The 14,139-nt window shown below is 40.7% G+C and overlaps 1 protein-coding gene across 7 annotated transcripts in view; it reads right to left on the bottom strand.

The window, feature by feature from the left end:
- Positions 1-14,139, bottom strand: part of slc8a3 (solute carrier family 8 member 3) — a 134,618-nt gene that overhangs the window by 112,070 nt on the left and 8,409 nt on the right. For 5 of the 7 annotated variants that reach the window (XM_080871387.1, XM_080871390.1, XM_080871391.1 and 2 more), the window contains exon 2: positions 10,512-12,379. In XM_080871387.1, the coding sequence (XP_080727513.1) occupies positions 10,512-12,292 (1,781 nt within the window). In that variant the 5' untranslated portion in view covers positions 12,293-12,379. Of the gene's footprint in view, positions 1-10,511; positions 12,380-14,139 lie in introns of those variants that run through there. The other 2 variants (XM_080871392.1, XM_080871393.1) reach the window with 1 other exon arrangement.

Here is a 14,139-nt window from a genome sequence, read left to right as displayed (position 1 = left end):
GGTCTTCCAACATGACAATGATCCAAAACACACCGCCCGGGCAACAAAGGAGTGGCTCCGTAAGAAGCATTTGAAAGTCCTGGAGTGGCCTAGCCAGTCTCCAGACCTCAACCCCATAGAAAATCTGTGGCGGGAGTTGAAAGTCCGTGTTGCTCGGCGACAGCCCCAAAACATCACTGCTCTCGAGAAGATCTGCATGCAGGAATGGGCCAAAATACCAGCTACTGTGTGTGCAAACCTGGTAAAGACCTATAGTAAACGTTTGACCTCTGTTATTGCCAACAAAGGTTATGTTACAAAGTATTGAGTTGTATTTTTGTTATTGACCAAATACTTATTTTCCACCCTGATTTACGAATAAATTCTTTACAAATCCTACCATGTGGATTCATGGATTTTTTTTTTTTTCACATTCTGTCTCTCACAGTTGAAGTGTACCTCTGGTGCAAATTACTGACCTCTGTCATCATTTTAGGTGGGGGAACTTGCAAAATCGGTGGCTGACTAAATACTTTTTTGCCCCACTGTATGTGAAAATCTTCATTCAGCAAATTTTTGAGCTTCCAATGGGTCCTGGAACCTGGGCTAAACAAGTGATTTGATTTAGTGAAGTGATTCACGACCTTACAGGTTGTGCACTTTAAGCATTTCATAGCATGGTTACCCAAAGCACCGTGACTATACTTGCAATCATTGGTTGTTGGACTCACAATGTCCAGTTGGAGATTATTAACATATTGGCAAACCCATTACAGCGATTTAATTAGTCATGGGGGTAAACACAGATCTCTGTCTGAACTTAATTTCATAAAAATCAGCTTCTTCAGTATTTTATGGTGTCTTTAGAGGAGATGATCATCAATCTGGACCAATGAACCTAAAGACTGATACTGTCATGAATCGCTGTGCGGCAGGCAGGAGTTGGACCCAAAATGCAGGACTCACAGACTCAGGGGATGAACTCAAAACACAGCTTTATTTGCTGGCAGGGAAAAAACATACAAACTAATCTAAACTGGGAAACCACAAACTAAGAACTCACAGAGAGACACAGGGAGATCCACACAGCATGAGGGACGACGCGACACTGACTCAGAGAAACACAGGGTTTAAATACACTGGGAAGTAACGAGGGGAATGAGACACAGAAGGAGGGCACAGCTGGGAGAAATCAGGACTGACGAGACAAGCAAAGCAGGACACATTCATATAAGACACGGAACTTCAAAGTAAAACAGGAAGGATCACACAGAGACGCGAACTTGACACAGTGGAGACAGCAACTAAGAAACACAGAGACATAAACCATAAGGCAGAGGACTCTAAGAATCGAGAGACACAGAGGGGAACTCAAACATGCAGACACAGACTCCACAGAACAGAGGGGACACAGAGAAACATGAAGGGCAAGGGATCGAAACTAGAAACCATAAAATAACTCACACAAGTACAATATTACAAACATCACAAGGAACTAAAAACGCTGGTGACACGCCCTGCACTGAACTGTGTTATAAATAAGCTTTAACTTAATTGCATTTCCCCAACTGAGAGAAACAAACGCACAGGCAGCATATTTATTACCACTAAACCTGTACGTGATTAAATGTGTTGGTGTGTGTTGGTGTGTGTTTGTATGTGCGTGTTCCTCTACGGTATTTGTAAGTAAGACCAAAGTGCAAAAGGTACACTAAGTTGGCAGAGGAAATGTTTTCATGAATCTTTTGCTACTGTACGTCTGCGGTTGTGGTTAGAGCCTGTGTGAAACATTTGTTTGGCCTTCGTTTCACTATTTTATACTTTTTTGTAATGTTATCCAATCGTTCTGATTATTTTTTCTTTACAGCTCAGACTCTCATCTGTCCTCCAGTAGGCTGTTTCCAGAAACTATTTATATCATATTTTTATTATTTATGACCTTTCATGACTGTGACTGGATGGAGGTGTAGCCCTGTATTTACCTCCAGCCAACTGGAATACACCTTAATGAATAATGCAAAACCTATGTAAAGAGCGCTCCTTTCAACTTAAGCTAATACAGCTTCTATGAAGCGAAGACTGACCCTTGATGGTAAAAGGAAACATCTAACTGCACCAATTACCACTCAAAAAGACAAATTTTCTGCATTGCAGCCACAGGTAGGTTAGCTTTAGCATAAGTTTTGCTGCGCAACACAACCACTTGGAAGGAACTGAAGGAAAAACTGCCTCCAAAAATTAATTTCAGCCATTCCAGATGTAATTTTTCATCCTCATGAAAGCTCTTTACAGACTATTTAGCTGCTGACAAACAGGCAGAAATACCCTTCAATGCATCACTTGTCATCTTAGCACACTGCAAAGCAAACTCTAGCTATAGAAGTTATGTGCATACTCACTGTGGCACTGGTCACAACAGACCACTTCAAAATTGCTTCATCTTTCTAGGAAGATGGATGTTTAACAATTTGTCATCATAATCTAACCCAAAGCGTCTTGCTCTTCTACAAAGAACTGCTACAAGCACTGGGGGCTGAAGCACAGCAATTCGTGTCGTGTTGTGTGATTCCCAGATTATTTCCCTAGTGTCACAATTAGGTAAAAAATCTTTGTCTCCTGCAGAAGTTTCTTGGCTGGATTGGCATGAAACTTACAACAAACACTTGTGATTTGCAGAGGACGCTTCACTGACTTAATTCTTCAGGTGAATATTCATTTAATGAGAGAAATATTTCTTTATCTGCAAAAAAAAGAAAAAAAAGAAAACATGGAATGGAAACACCCATCGTCCCCAAGAGGATGAACTCTAATAGTATTGGTGACCTGTGACCTTTTCAAAGGCCCGCCCATAACTACTGATTTATTGGTGACATGCAGGTCAAGACTTAGATACACAGGCTAAAATTGGACTCAATTCGGGAGCAAAGATGGCTGATGTAAGCGCCTTGAGGCGACTTTTGTTGTGATTTGGTGCTATATAAATAAAATTGAATTGAATTGATGTATTATCAACATTGAAATTTCTATATTTAGAGCAGGGGTCCCCAATCCCAGTCCACGAGGACCGGTGTCCCGGCAGGTTTTAGATGTGTCCTTGATCCATCACAGCTGATTTAAATGGATAAAATACCTTCTCAACATGTCTTGAAGCTCTTCAGAGGCCTGGTAATGAACTAATCATGTGATTCAGGTGTGTTGACCCAGGGTGAGATCTAAAACCTGATTTAGAGCAAGCTTCACTATGAAATACAGCTATAATATAAATACCTTTTAAAAAATATCACCTTTCGAACCAAAAACGGACTGATGTTAACCTACACGTGAGGAGAATTTTTCCCCCAAGGAGGAGGTAAAGCTGAGTGGTCAGCAGGATGAGGATCAGTGTGGACATGTGTTCTGTCAGTCATGGCACCCAGAGGGGGTTACAGCTACACAGTCCTTAGATATTAAGGAAAAATGTTGCATGAGGGGATTTAGGGGAGGTGGGCATTCATCTCCTTATGAGCACAATGCAACCCCCAATGCAATGTTTTTCATACAAAAATATAAGGCGAGTTTACAAGCACAGAGGCGTGCTCACAGAGGCGTAACTACAGTGGCAATTACTGTAGGTGATTCAGGTCTGTCTGCTGCACACCACTCATTTGTTTATTAATCTTTCAGTGCCTGGTTAAACAGCCGTCTCTCCGGGGGATGGAGCATCTCCACTTCACAGCTGTGTTATCTTTAATGGGTCAAAGGAAACAGAGGCCTACATTTATTATTCTCAGCAGCTTAATACCAATGGCTCCTGAGCTAAAGATAAGAACAGCCACCCCTCAAAGACACAAATGAGGGGTCACAAAGGTTTACTACCAATTAATATTTCAGTAATTTTCTTGATTATTCATTTGTCAAAACAAAAATTCAGTCGAAGACTGAGAAGTCTGAGGTGTCTTCTTCAACACACATGGATATTCAGGTCAGGGAAGCAGCCAATAGTCATTTTTCTTTAGTAATTATTCAAACTCAAGGACTTGCTTTGAGGATAGCTGCTGAATCAGGAGATGATCAACCAATGTGAGGTTTTGCAAATACGTGAGCATAAGATAGTAACTTGTCCATCGTTTTGGACTGTGACAGTTACGCTGACAGTCTAGGATCAAGTCCATAAGGTCTCATGTATATAGGACTAGAGACTGGACTGTGACCATCAGTATTCCCCAACCGGTTGTGAGTGATTGGTGGAGGTTGGTGACTGCTGAATGGTAGCGATTGCTGGAACCACAGTAATGCAGGTTTACAGACTGATCAGAGAACCATCTGTCGCTAAAGTAAATTTTTTATTTTCCAACGAGTTGCCAAAAAACTCCTTTTGATTGCTTGGTTTGCTTGCATATGGCTGCAGTCATAGTTTGAATTGAAGTGACTTATTTCTCTCCAAACATTGCCCAGCTGCTCTCTGAGCTGTGGTGAGACTGTGTGACATAAATTGGAAATGGAAACCATGTGCCTTAAAAGCAAAAGTTGTGACTTTTGAAACATGTTAGCTGCACCTCTGAGGCATAACTTTTACTTTAACAAGGAACTTTCTTTATTTCTGGTTATATTGCACTTTTTCCAAGTTTTACTATAAATGCCGGCAATCACTGGTTTTGTGCCACATTAGGGCTCCCAAATTTCTTATTATGTTCATCCTAATCAATTAATTAATGAATACAACTGCAGCATTCACTGATCATTGCTTAATAATTATTGATAAATAATCATATTTCTAACATATATAATTAAACTTAATATAATCAAATAATATAATTGATTAAATTAAATAATTATTAATTTAAATGAAATTAATAATTTAATAAATAAATTGTTGTAACATTGTAAATCAAATACATTTGGATTGTATTTGGGGTCTGAGTGTTGATTAGGAAAGATTCTTGACTGTTTTTATTGGAATTTTTTAATCAATTAATTCATTAGGAAAAAAACTAAAAGTGATACAAATCAATTTATGGTAATGGTTAGCTGCAATTATAAATGAGAGATGTAGCTACCCACTGGTCTGTGAATTCCTTTTATGAATTTCTGAAATGTGCACCAGTTAAATTAGCCAAAATTAATAATTTATTAGGAAGCAATCTTGGAGTCAGAAGTTACTGAGCAGTTTTGACCACCAATTTAAGAGGTATAATATAAGACGCTTATGTTATCTTGATGAGATTCATACCAGTTGGCTTGGCCCATAATTACTGGCACCAATAACTGAACTATGACAGCTATTGTCCAGCTAAGAAGTGAAGTGATGTATTCCAGAGTTCCAGATTAGGACTCTAATACATTTCCAGTCTGGTTGTTAACAATGGGACCAAAGTATGTCAAAAGAAATTGAAAGTCAATGCCTCATAAAACATGAGGAGAACAAAAGGAAGAGTGAAAGAGTGGAAGCACTATGTGGTCTCATTGCCCTATAGGGCATCAAAAGTGCCCTGCTCTTTAGACTCTGCCCTCACTCGGCTCGGCTGCCACAGTTACCAATGAATTAGCGTCAGGAGCGTTTTTATATGCATGCCAAACAGGGAATCCTCCTGCAAAATGGAAATAAACAGAAGATTCCCATTTTTAAATATAAATGTGAACGCAAAGGAGGGAAATAAATTCAGTATTTTTTCATGTAAAGAGCATGAAAATGACCCTGGGGAGAGCTTTCAAGGCAGTAGAAGAAACATTGTTGTAATTATGCCTTTAGTGAATATTCTACACATTCATCCCTTTTGTTTTGTACATGGAAATGTTCTCATGAATCTTCTGGTATGCTTCTGGATGAAGCTGTCACTTCCACTGTCTTTTTCTGTCTCTGTCTTTTTTATGGATACACACCGAATCTAATTCATCACTACCCAAGTGTAATTATGGAAATTTCTGGAGATTTGTTGGAAGTTCTGAAACAGCAGTCTGCCATTCTACAAAAGATCTAATAGTCTCTGCAGAGAGGAGCAAAAATTTTCATATTAATACCGGAGCGTGTTGATGCTTTTGACAATTTTCAATATTTTAACTGCTTAACTGAAAATTCATTCAACATCTGTCATTACTGCATACAAGTACATTCATCAACACTGACAGTGTTCAATACCTACGATGTTTCAGGATGTGCTTTCGCAACAAAAGTCTTATTTTGTAGCCTTCACTTCTGTACAGACTGACACACGTTATGTCTATATAACTGCAGGAAAACTGACTTTTTATTTGCGTACCATATAATTCCTTCCTTAAAGTGCACAGCCTCTTCTTTCCACTGCCAGTGAAAACCTCAGAGTTGATATTTATCACTGATTTAAAAGCCAGACTATGATTTTAGAGCTCGCTAAAAGAATCAAGGGTTGACTTTTTTCACTGTCCTTAACCTTTGCCTCATAATTCATTGCAAAATGTTGACACAAATTTTCACATCCTGGGTGCATGTATAATAGAGTAAGGCTATGTTTCAGAAGGTGTTTTGGTAATTTATTTAGCTCTTTCTTAGTTTAAAATTAGTTTGAAAGAGAGGGTGCCAAACATAAGGCCCATGGGCCAAACGCAGCATGCCAAAAAGGTCCTGTTCTGTCAAACTGAGGGGCTTTGCAAAGTAAAAGAAATAAAAAAGAAAATGTACTGAGATTTCTGATGTGGTAACAATAAAGCACAGGAATGGAAATGCATGGACAGGCGGACGCGTTTCTAGATCACAACAAGTTGCTTGAATCATAGAGACGTAAAGTACAAGTGCTGATGAGTAACAAAGTGCTGATCTGATATCTGGATCAGATATCGGACCGATACTGACCCAAAAAGCTGGATTGGCTATCGGTGACAATGAGCCGATCTATTCAGTTCAGTTTTATGCTGTTCCGAGTTTACTTCATCACTGGACAGCGGGAGCTATCGGCAGAGTTAATGTAGCATGGAGGAAGCTAACAGCAGAGGGACAGCAGTTTGGAGGTATTTCACGCTGCTACACCAACAGCTTCTATCTGTATGTTTGCAAAGATTTTTCACTTCACTGCAAACTGTGGTCAAAGTGAGCTGACAAGAATGAAAAGCTCCAACAACGGGATGCTGTCTCTCTCTCTCTCTCTCTCTCTGTCTCTCGTCAGTCTCTCCCTCGCTTGTTTATTTTACTACTTACATTCAGTCAGAGAAGAGAGTTGGGTGAGTGCAATACTTGTTGTTGAGCTATTTATGGTGTTGTCAACAGTATTAAATATTATTTCACTTCAGTTGTCTCCTGAGGAGAAAGTGCACTGGTGTCACTTCAAATGACAGCAGTTTGAAATGACACCAGTGCACAATAATGCAAATAAATTACTGTATTTATCCTGGGCCTGTTTTCATTTATTATTTCATCAATAAATACAAAAGAAAAAAGCTCTAAATTTATATTCTTGGATATATTTATATTTGTGACTTCCAAGCTGTTTAAGAATGGTTCCTAATCTCTTCCTGACAGCCAGATTATTAATATGATATAATAATTAATACTGACACTCGGTAGACAGTATTGGTATCAGATCAGATACCAATTTTAGAGTGAGAGTGTTCTGTGAACTGCATTGCAGATATAATACCAGGAGAGTAATAATTAAGTGACATTATAAGACCTAATGGTTAATTATTGATAAATGATTTTTTAAAGGCCATTTTTTGTTAAATATACAAGTTATTACATATTGGTTTTAACTGCCAAGCCAACTTGACCTTAAATTGGTCTGCATGTGACATAAGAACTAAAATTACTTTAAGTTAACAAAGCGTTAAAAGTGTTTCCATTTTGCAAATAAAGCCTTTCATTCTGTTACACGGGACTTTTAAAACTGATAATTTATAATTTAGCTACAACTAAAACACAAAGAAAGAAACAGTTAAAAATCCACCATCATGTAAACCCAGATTGTTCATCCCATGCGAAGACAGATGCTATAAAGAGTATTAGTGAGCTTTACAAATGCTTGTTAGGAGGATTTAGTTAACATTATCCGGTTGTTCAGTCTGACGTCACTAGCCGTGTCTGGGTCTAAACTCCGCTGCAGGTCCATATATCAAACGATCACTATGGCATTACTGAGAGTTGAAAAACTGTCTAAAGTCTTTCATCTTTAATAAAATGATCAGCGTTCTGCTCTACCAGGTGTAAAAATTGAGTTTAACATCCAGGCATCCATGAAAATGGAATTTATGACATTTAACGGAGTTAGAAGTTAGCAGGAAGTTAGCTCGCTAGCTTCTATCTAAATACAATATAGCATGTCCTGACTGCGGGGTTTTGGAAACAAATTAAAACGTACAGCTCTGTTATCACTTCCAAGACAGAAAACTAAACAGCAGTGACGTTTGCAGGGTTACTGAAGTTTGGCTAGCTGGTATATAATGATGTGCTACGTGACCGCTAGCGACACAGCTATGTTAGCATAATATAAACAAGCTAACTTTTTTTCCACTCGATAAAAGTTACCGTGAGTGTTGTCGGTGGTCAGGAACAAATGTAATCGCATGGCAGGATGCTGTAAAAGGACCAAACTTCAGCCAGGAGAACAACTGAGATAATCCATCCACAATACGAGGTTAGTCATTCATATACTGCTGCATGGGCTGGGCTGTAGTTACATCCTAAGGTTTTAAAAACTGAGCTTAAATAAATGATTAGTGGTAATAAAAGCCGAGGGAGGTCAACAGGGATCACCGACTGTTTTAGGAGCTTTTTGAGAAGAAAATACATAACATTAAACATGTTAACAGCACAAAAGCCATATTAAACGCAGACTACTTTAGACCCGGAAGTAGGATTCGTCGCGTCATCACTGAACAACCGGATAGAGAGCCTGGCTCGCTTATCAGCCCCTTTTCCAGTGTTTATGCAAAGCTAGGCTTGCAGGCTGTGGCTTTAAGCTACATGTTTCGATTAAGGGTAAACATTAAAAAGTATAAAAAGCATTCGTTTAATTATTTCAACATGGATTCTCATTTTTATACCTGGCTTGTTTATATTGTGAGATTGAACGCATCCAATATACAATAACGAAAATAGTTTGGACCATTTTAAAGAAACGTTTGCTAATTCTGCTTCTAACACATGACTGGTCTTTATCAATTTACAGTGTTGTGCACTCATACTGAAGCTGTGCCGCACTGTAAGAAGCTCGCAGCATGATGCTCAACACAATGAGCAGATCGATACGCTAACATTCCCTCACAATGCCGACAGCATCACAGCAGTCTCTCTCCGCATTTCTCCCTTCTAACTCCCTCAGCAGCCCAGCTCCAAAAAAGCATCTCTCACATAAATCAAGCAAAAGCCTGAGAGCTCAACGGGCCCCAAGAGCATGGTGATCACCCCGACACCCCTCCCCCCGGTCCCCTGGGCTGCCTCAGCCCTCAGGAACCCACAGCCTGGAGCACAGTCCCTGCCAGTCCGCCACGGCACACTGAGTGGGTCCTGATTGGCGGCGGAAGGGAATGTCACAGATGCATGTCACTTTGATTCAGTGCCTGCAGACCAATATGTGAGAGGCAAACGGATGCAAGCTGTGAAATAAGCAAATCAATATTTTTTAAGAGCCACTGTTTTGTGTACAATCCAGTATCCTAGAGAAGTGCTTTGTATACATCTTTTTTTTTTTTTTTTTATGCAGCAGTGTCATACAATATATGGCCCTGATAGAATTTCTGCTACAGTATGGTATGTTGGTGTTATTGCAAAAACCGCCAAAAATGCCCACTCATTTGTAAGGCTATGTGTTTTTGGGGTTTTTTCCGTTGTTGTTGTTTTTGGGCAATATTGTACACAGATGGTACAGCTGACAAGGCTACACAACACACACAATTTACGTAATTGTACTATCTAAAATAAATTCAGGGTTTTTTTGTTTTGTTTTTTTAAATCGGGGCTGCCTCATGGAGGAATCACACCTACATGTCTCATCAAATCCCAGAGTTTGACAAAACAAAAACAGCAAGGATTAGAGACGAATTCGTGTGACGAATCCAAAAGTTGAATCCCTTTTGCATGCGACACACACGCAGGATTGCTACCAAAGCACTGTGATGACAGCAAAATCTCCTGACGGGAAAACAAGGGGATATAGAGTGCACGCTCAGATGAGAGGATACATCACCCAACCATGTAAAGAAAAAAAGGCATTTAAAGGTCACAGCTTGATGAGTGCAAGCTACACATGAACAGGTTATCAAAGTATGCTCCAAACTAAATGATGTCAACAGGCAAAGAAGACAATATCTCTTTTCAAAGCAAATGCGACGAGCTTCTCACAGCCTTCTCGCAGACTGCTGAATATCTTTGAAGCTATCAAATAGTATATTATTTCTAGAAAGGTACACCGGCATCAAACTGAATTTCAAAAGCAAAACATAAATCAGTGAGTTTAAACTAACCCAAAATTATCAATGACTCCTGGGTGCATTTCATTTTGAATAAGCTTGCTAACTAAAAATACCAAAAACACAATAAGAAAAAGCAACTCCTCTCCAACCACACAAAGAAAATGTTGGTGCCTTACCAGGTTTCATCATTTTTGAACTCAAGCTCTCCGTACGTATCTTCAAAGTCCTCTCCTCCTCCTTTAGCAAGTCCCTCCACAGTGCGATAAGGCACGATGACCGTCCCCCTTGCCCCAGAAGTCCTCAACACTTTGACTTCCATGATACCGATGCTCTCACTGACATGGGCTGAGTTACTCTCAAAGGTGAAGATGCCTGAATGATCATCGTCCAGAATGGTCACAGTAGCCACAGTGGGGAACCCCAACACCGCCTTTGGATATGGGAGACTGTTGGCAGACAACACCTCATCCTCAGTTTCCAAGACGCGCAGATTACTGAGACGTACAAAGAAGTGCTCGTCCTCTTCGAAGATGTCATCATCTATGATGCCAATGCTTATTTCCTTGATCATCTCTCCGGGTTTGAATACTACCATACCCTCTGTGAACTCATAGTCTGCCCCGGCATTAGCCGAGCCATCCTCCGTCTTATAATCCACGTAGATAGTCTTATTGATGTCGCCTCCTTTTCTGGTGATGGTCAGAATAACGGCCCCGCAGTTCTCGAGGCACTGGTAAACAGCAGGCTCAAAAGCGATCCGGGAAACATACTCTTCTGGTTCCTCCACGTGCACCTCCTGCACGCTGGCGCTCTTTTTCGCCTGTTCTGCTACGTGTTTTTTCAGGATATTTCCAGCTCCGGTCATCATGCGCGTAGCTTGAATGCGGTAAAAGGCACGGCTCTTTTGCTGGTGCGAGAGAGCGTAATAGTTGGCCATCTCAACAAGCTGATCCAACTCTTTCTCCGGGTGCTTCTGCTTCAGGTCTTTCAAGATGCGAATCATATCGCGTCGGGACTCATCTACCTCTTTGCTCTCAATCAGACCAATCAGATTGCTGGTTGCACCTCCATCCATGAAGTGAGAGTTAACCATCTTGCCGTCCATTTCAATCCCCTTGGAGCGTTCGGTCTCGGTCTCAATGATGACACCCCTATGTTTTTCAGTGCGGTACTTCTTGTGCATGAACTTATAGAAGAGCAGTCGTCTGTCTGCCACCCATGCGAGGAGTACACATATGGGGAAGAAGGCCAGCGTGACTAGACCCTCCCAGACTTGGACTTCATTGGGAGAAAAAACAGCCAGGATCATGTAGAGCCAGATGTAGGCAAAGATACTCCAGCCTGCAGTGACAAAGAACACTCTGAGGTGCTTGACCTTTCGTACCTCGCCTTGGGGGATGACAGACACGCAGAGGCCAATGATGACAAACATATTGAAAGCTGCACTGCCAACGATTGTGGAGGGCCCAAGCTCACCAGATTTGAATTCATGTCCACAAACTTCGATTACAGAAAGCATGATCTCAGGAGCCGACGAGCCCAAGGCCATGAGGGTAAGGTTGGAGACCGTTTCATTCCACACACGGATCGTGGTGGTGGTTGTTTCCCCATTGGGCCTTTTGATAACAATTTCTCTCTCTTGGGAGGTGATGACCTCAATGGCGGCCATAAAACGGTCAGCAATGATGGATACTCCGAGGAACATGTAGATCAGTGCCACGAAATAGACAATGACCCGTGCAATCTTGTCTCCCATGGAAGGATCCTCGGGATACCAGATGGGCAGGATAATCCCTGTATGACACTTTGTGTTCCCTTTGCAGGTGCCATTGCTGGGGCTGAGCAGAGGGCTCGGAGTGGTCCGGGCCTCTGTACAAAGGAAGGCTACAGCCACAGAGACCAGCCCCAACCAGAGGCAGGCTGAAGACCCTGGTTTTACAGGCTTTGAGCCCTCCATGCACCCTCCTTCGTCTCAAGGGTCCTTACCACACTGAGAGTCGCTCTGGGATCCAGCACTGGGCTGTGTCTTTCCTCCGCCCACCACCTAAAGACACCAGACAGAAACAACAGATATTATACAGTTTATTACAAGAATGAAAGACTTTATTTTCAGCCTTACAAAGCAACTGTCTCACATTGCTTTGTAAGCTTTTTTTTTTTTTGCCTTGAATATTTTTAGTACCAAATAAATATTATTGTACTAGAGTACAGTGCATTCTCAATAGTTGCGTAATAATTTAATATTTAATGTAATGACATAATGGAAGGAGTATCCAACCTCAGGGTATTTTCACATCGTTTTAAACTTCAAGTGGTACAAGTCTGCAAGACTGTGTTTGCATTTCACAGGGAGAAACAAACACGAACTGAAGCAAGAAAAGAATTTCTTAATTTTAAATGAGCGCAAGAATTCAAATTATCCAACCATCCTTCTGTGCGGCTTAATTGGGTTTCTCCTTTCTACTTCAAACACCATTTTCATGAGATCTTTATGTTATCTCCGAAAATGCTCAGCAATTCAGGTCGGTAAATGAATATGTGAGCAATGCAGACAACATTCGTTTAATAAAATTACAGCCTGCGGGCTCATTTCCAATCATAAACTTTATTTTGATTTGAGATGTGGATACATGCAACAAATAATGTGGATTTGAGCATGATTGTCTGAAATCTCTCGGGTAATACACAGCTCTGAACCGAACAGCTCGCTCAGCAGGCATGCAATGTTGCCAAACTAAGCACTGTCCAAAATGTCGCATTGGCAAAAAAAACAGCAGCAGGGAGGCAGGAGATTGTCAAGAGGCAAAGTGAAACAAAGGCTACAGATGTCCCATCCAAATTCATTATACACTGAGCCCTAAACACGCACTTACCACTTCTGCAAGAGAGAGCAGCATTACAATAGCAATGCAGACACTGTCCAAATTCATAAAAGCCCTAGCTAAGCATTTTACGCACCTCTTCAGCTCTTATGAGATACAACTCGACCATCCTTCTGATGCCAACAGCTGGGGCCTAAGGCAGCAGGAGCATAATGAACAGTTGACCACCCCAAAACTTAGATGATATAACACAGGGGGGAATTATTATAAAGGCTCTCTCCTTGGTGTTACCCGATTGTTTAACAGTTCAGTGAGTTGGATGGGACCCTCGATGCAGCCTCCACAACACCTCCGGACCTCCTGAGGCTCACAGGCAGTTTAGTCTGAATTAAAATGATCTCTTAAGAGAGATACATGCAGGGTAAGTTAATAACGCTACCCAAAATTCACCAGAGGATTACATTTTTGTATTACTGTCACACTTCCCTTTGCTTTTTTCGAACTAAATCTAGTTCAAGTCTTTTTTCAATTTGTACACAAAAAAGTGCATTCTTAGGTTCTGATTCCTGCTTAAAGGGTTGATTACCTCTGGGGCCACCCTGCACTAAAAGGTGTACAATACAAACCCATGGCACTTTAAAGCACTCTCGGGGAAAAAAAAAAAGAGATCCATTAAAGGACATATTTTATGCAATGTAATGCACCTTTCTTATTTGATTTAGCTCATTCAATCTGAAAGGCTCTTACAATAACACCAACTACTTGAACTCCCAGGTGATGTTTTTGGATATGATATCATCCGGGTGGACCGCTGGCTAATTTGGAAAGCTGAAAAAACTTTTATTGGAGGTGTGCATAGCAAACAGTTGGTGGCATATTTTAAAAAGTACACCAATTCAAAAGCCAAATATTGGATAGGACAATGATAACCCACACCTTCTGTGAAATCTGCAAGAAACCGGGAAAATCTCTGTCAAGGTCT

This window comes from Rhamphochromis sp. 'chilingali' (genome assembly GCF_963969265.1).
Source record: "Rhamphochromis sp. 'chilingali' genome assembly, chromosome: 21".
NCBI classification, from domain to species: domain Eukaryota; kingdom Metazoa; phylum Chordata; class Actinopteri; order Cichliformes; family Cichlidae; genus Rhamphochromis; species Rhamphochromis sp. 'chilingali'.
The sequence above is the reverse complement of the archived record's forward strand: the minus strand, read 5'-3'. Positions and strand labels throughout refer to the sequence as shown.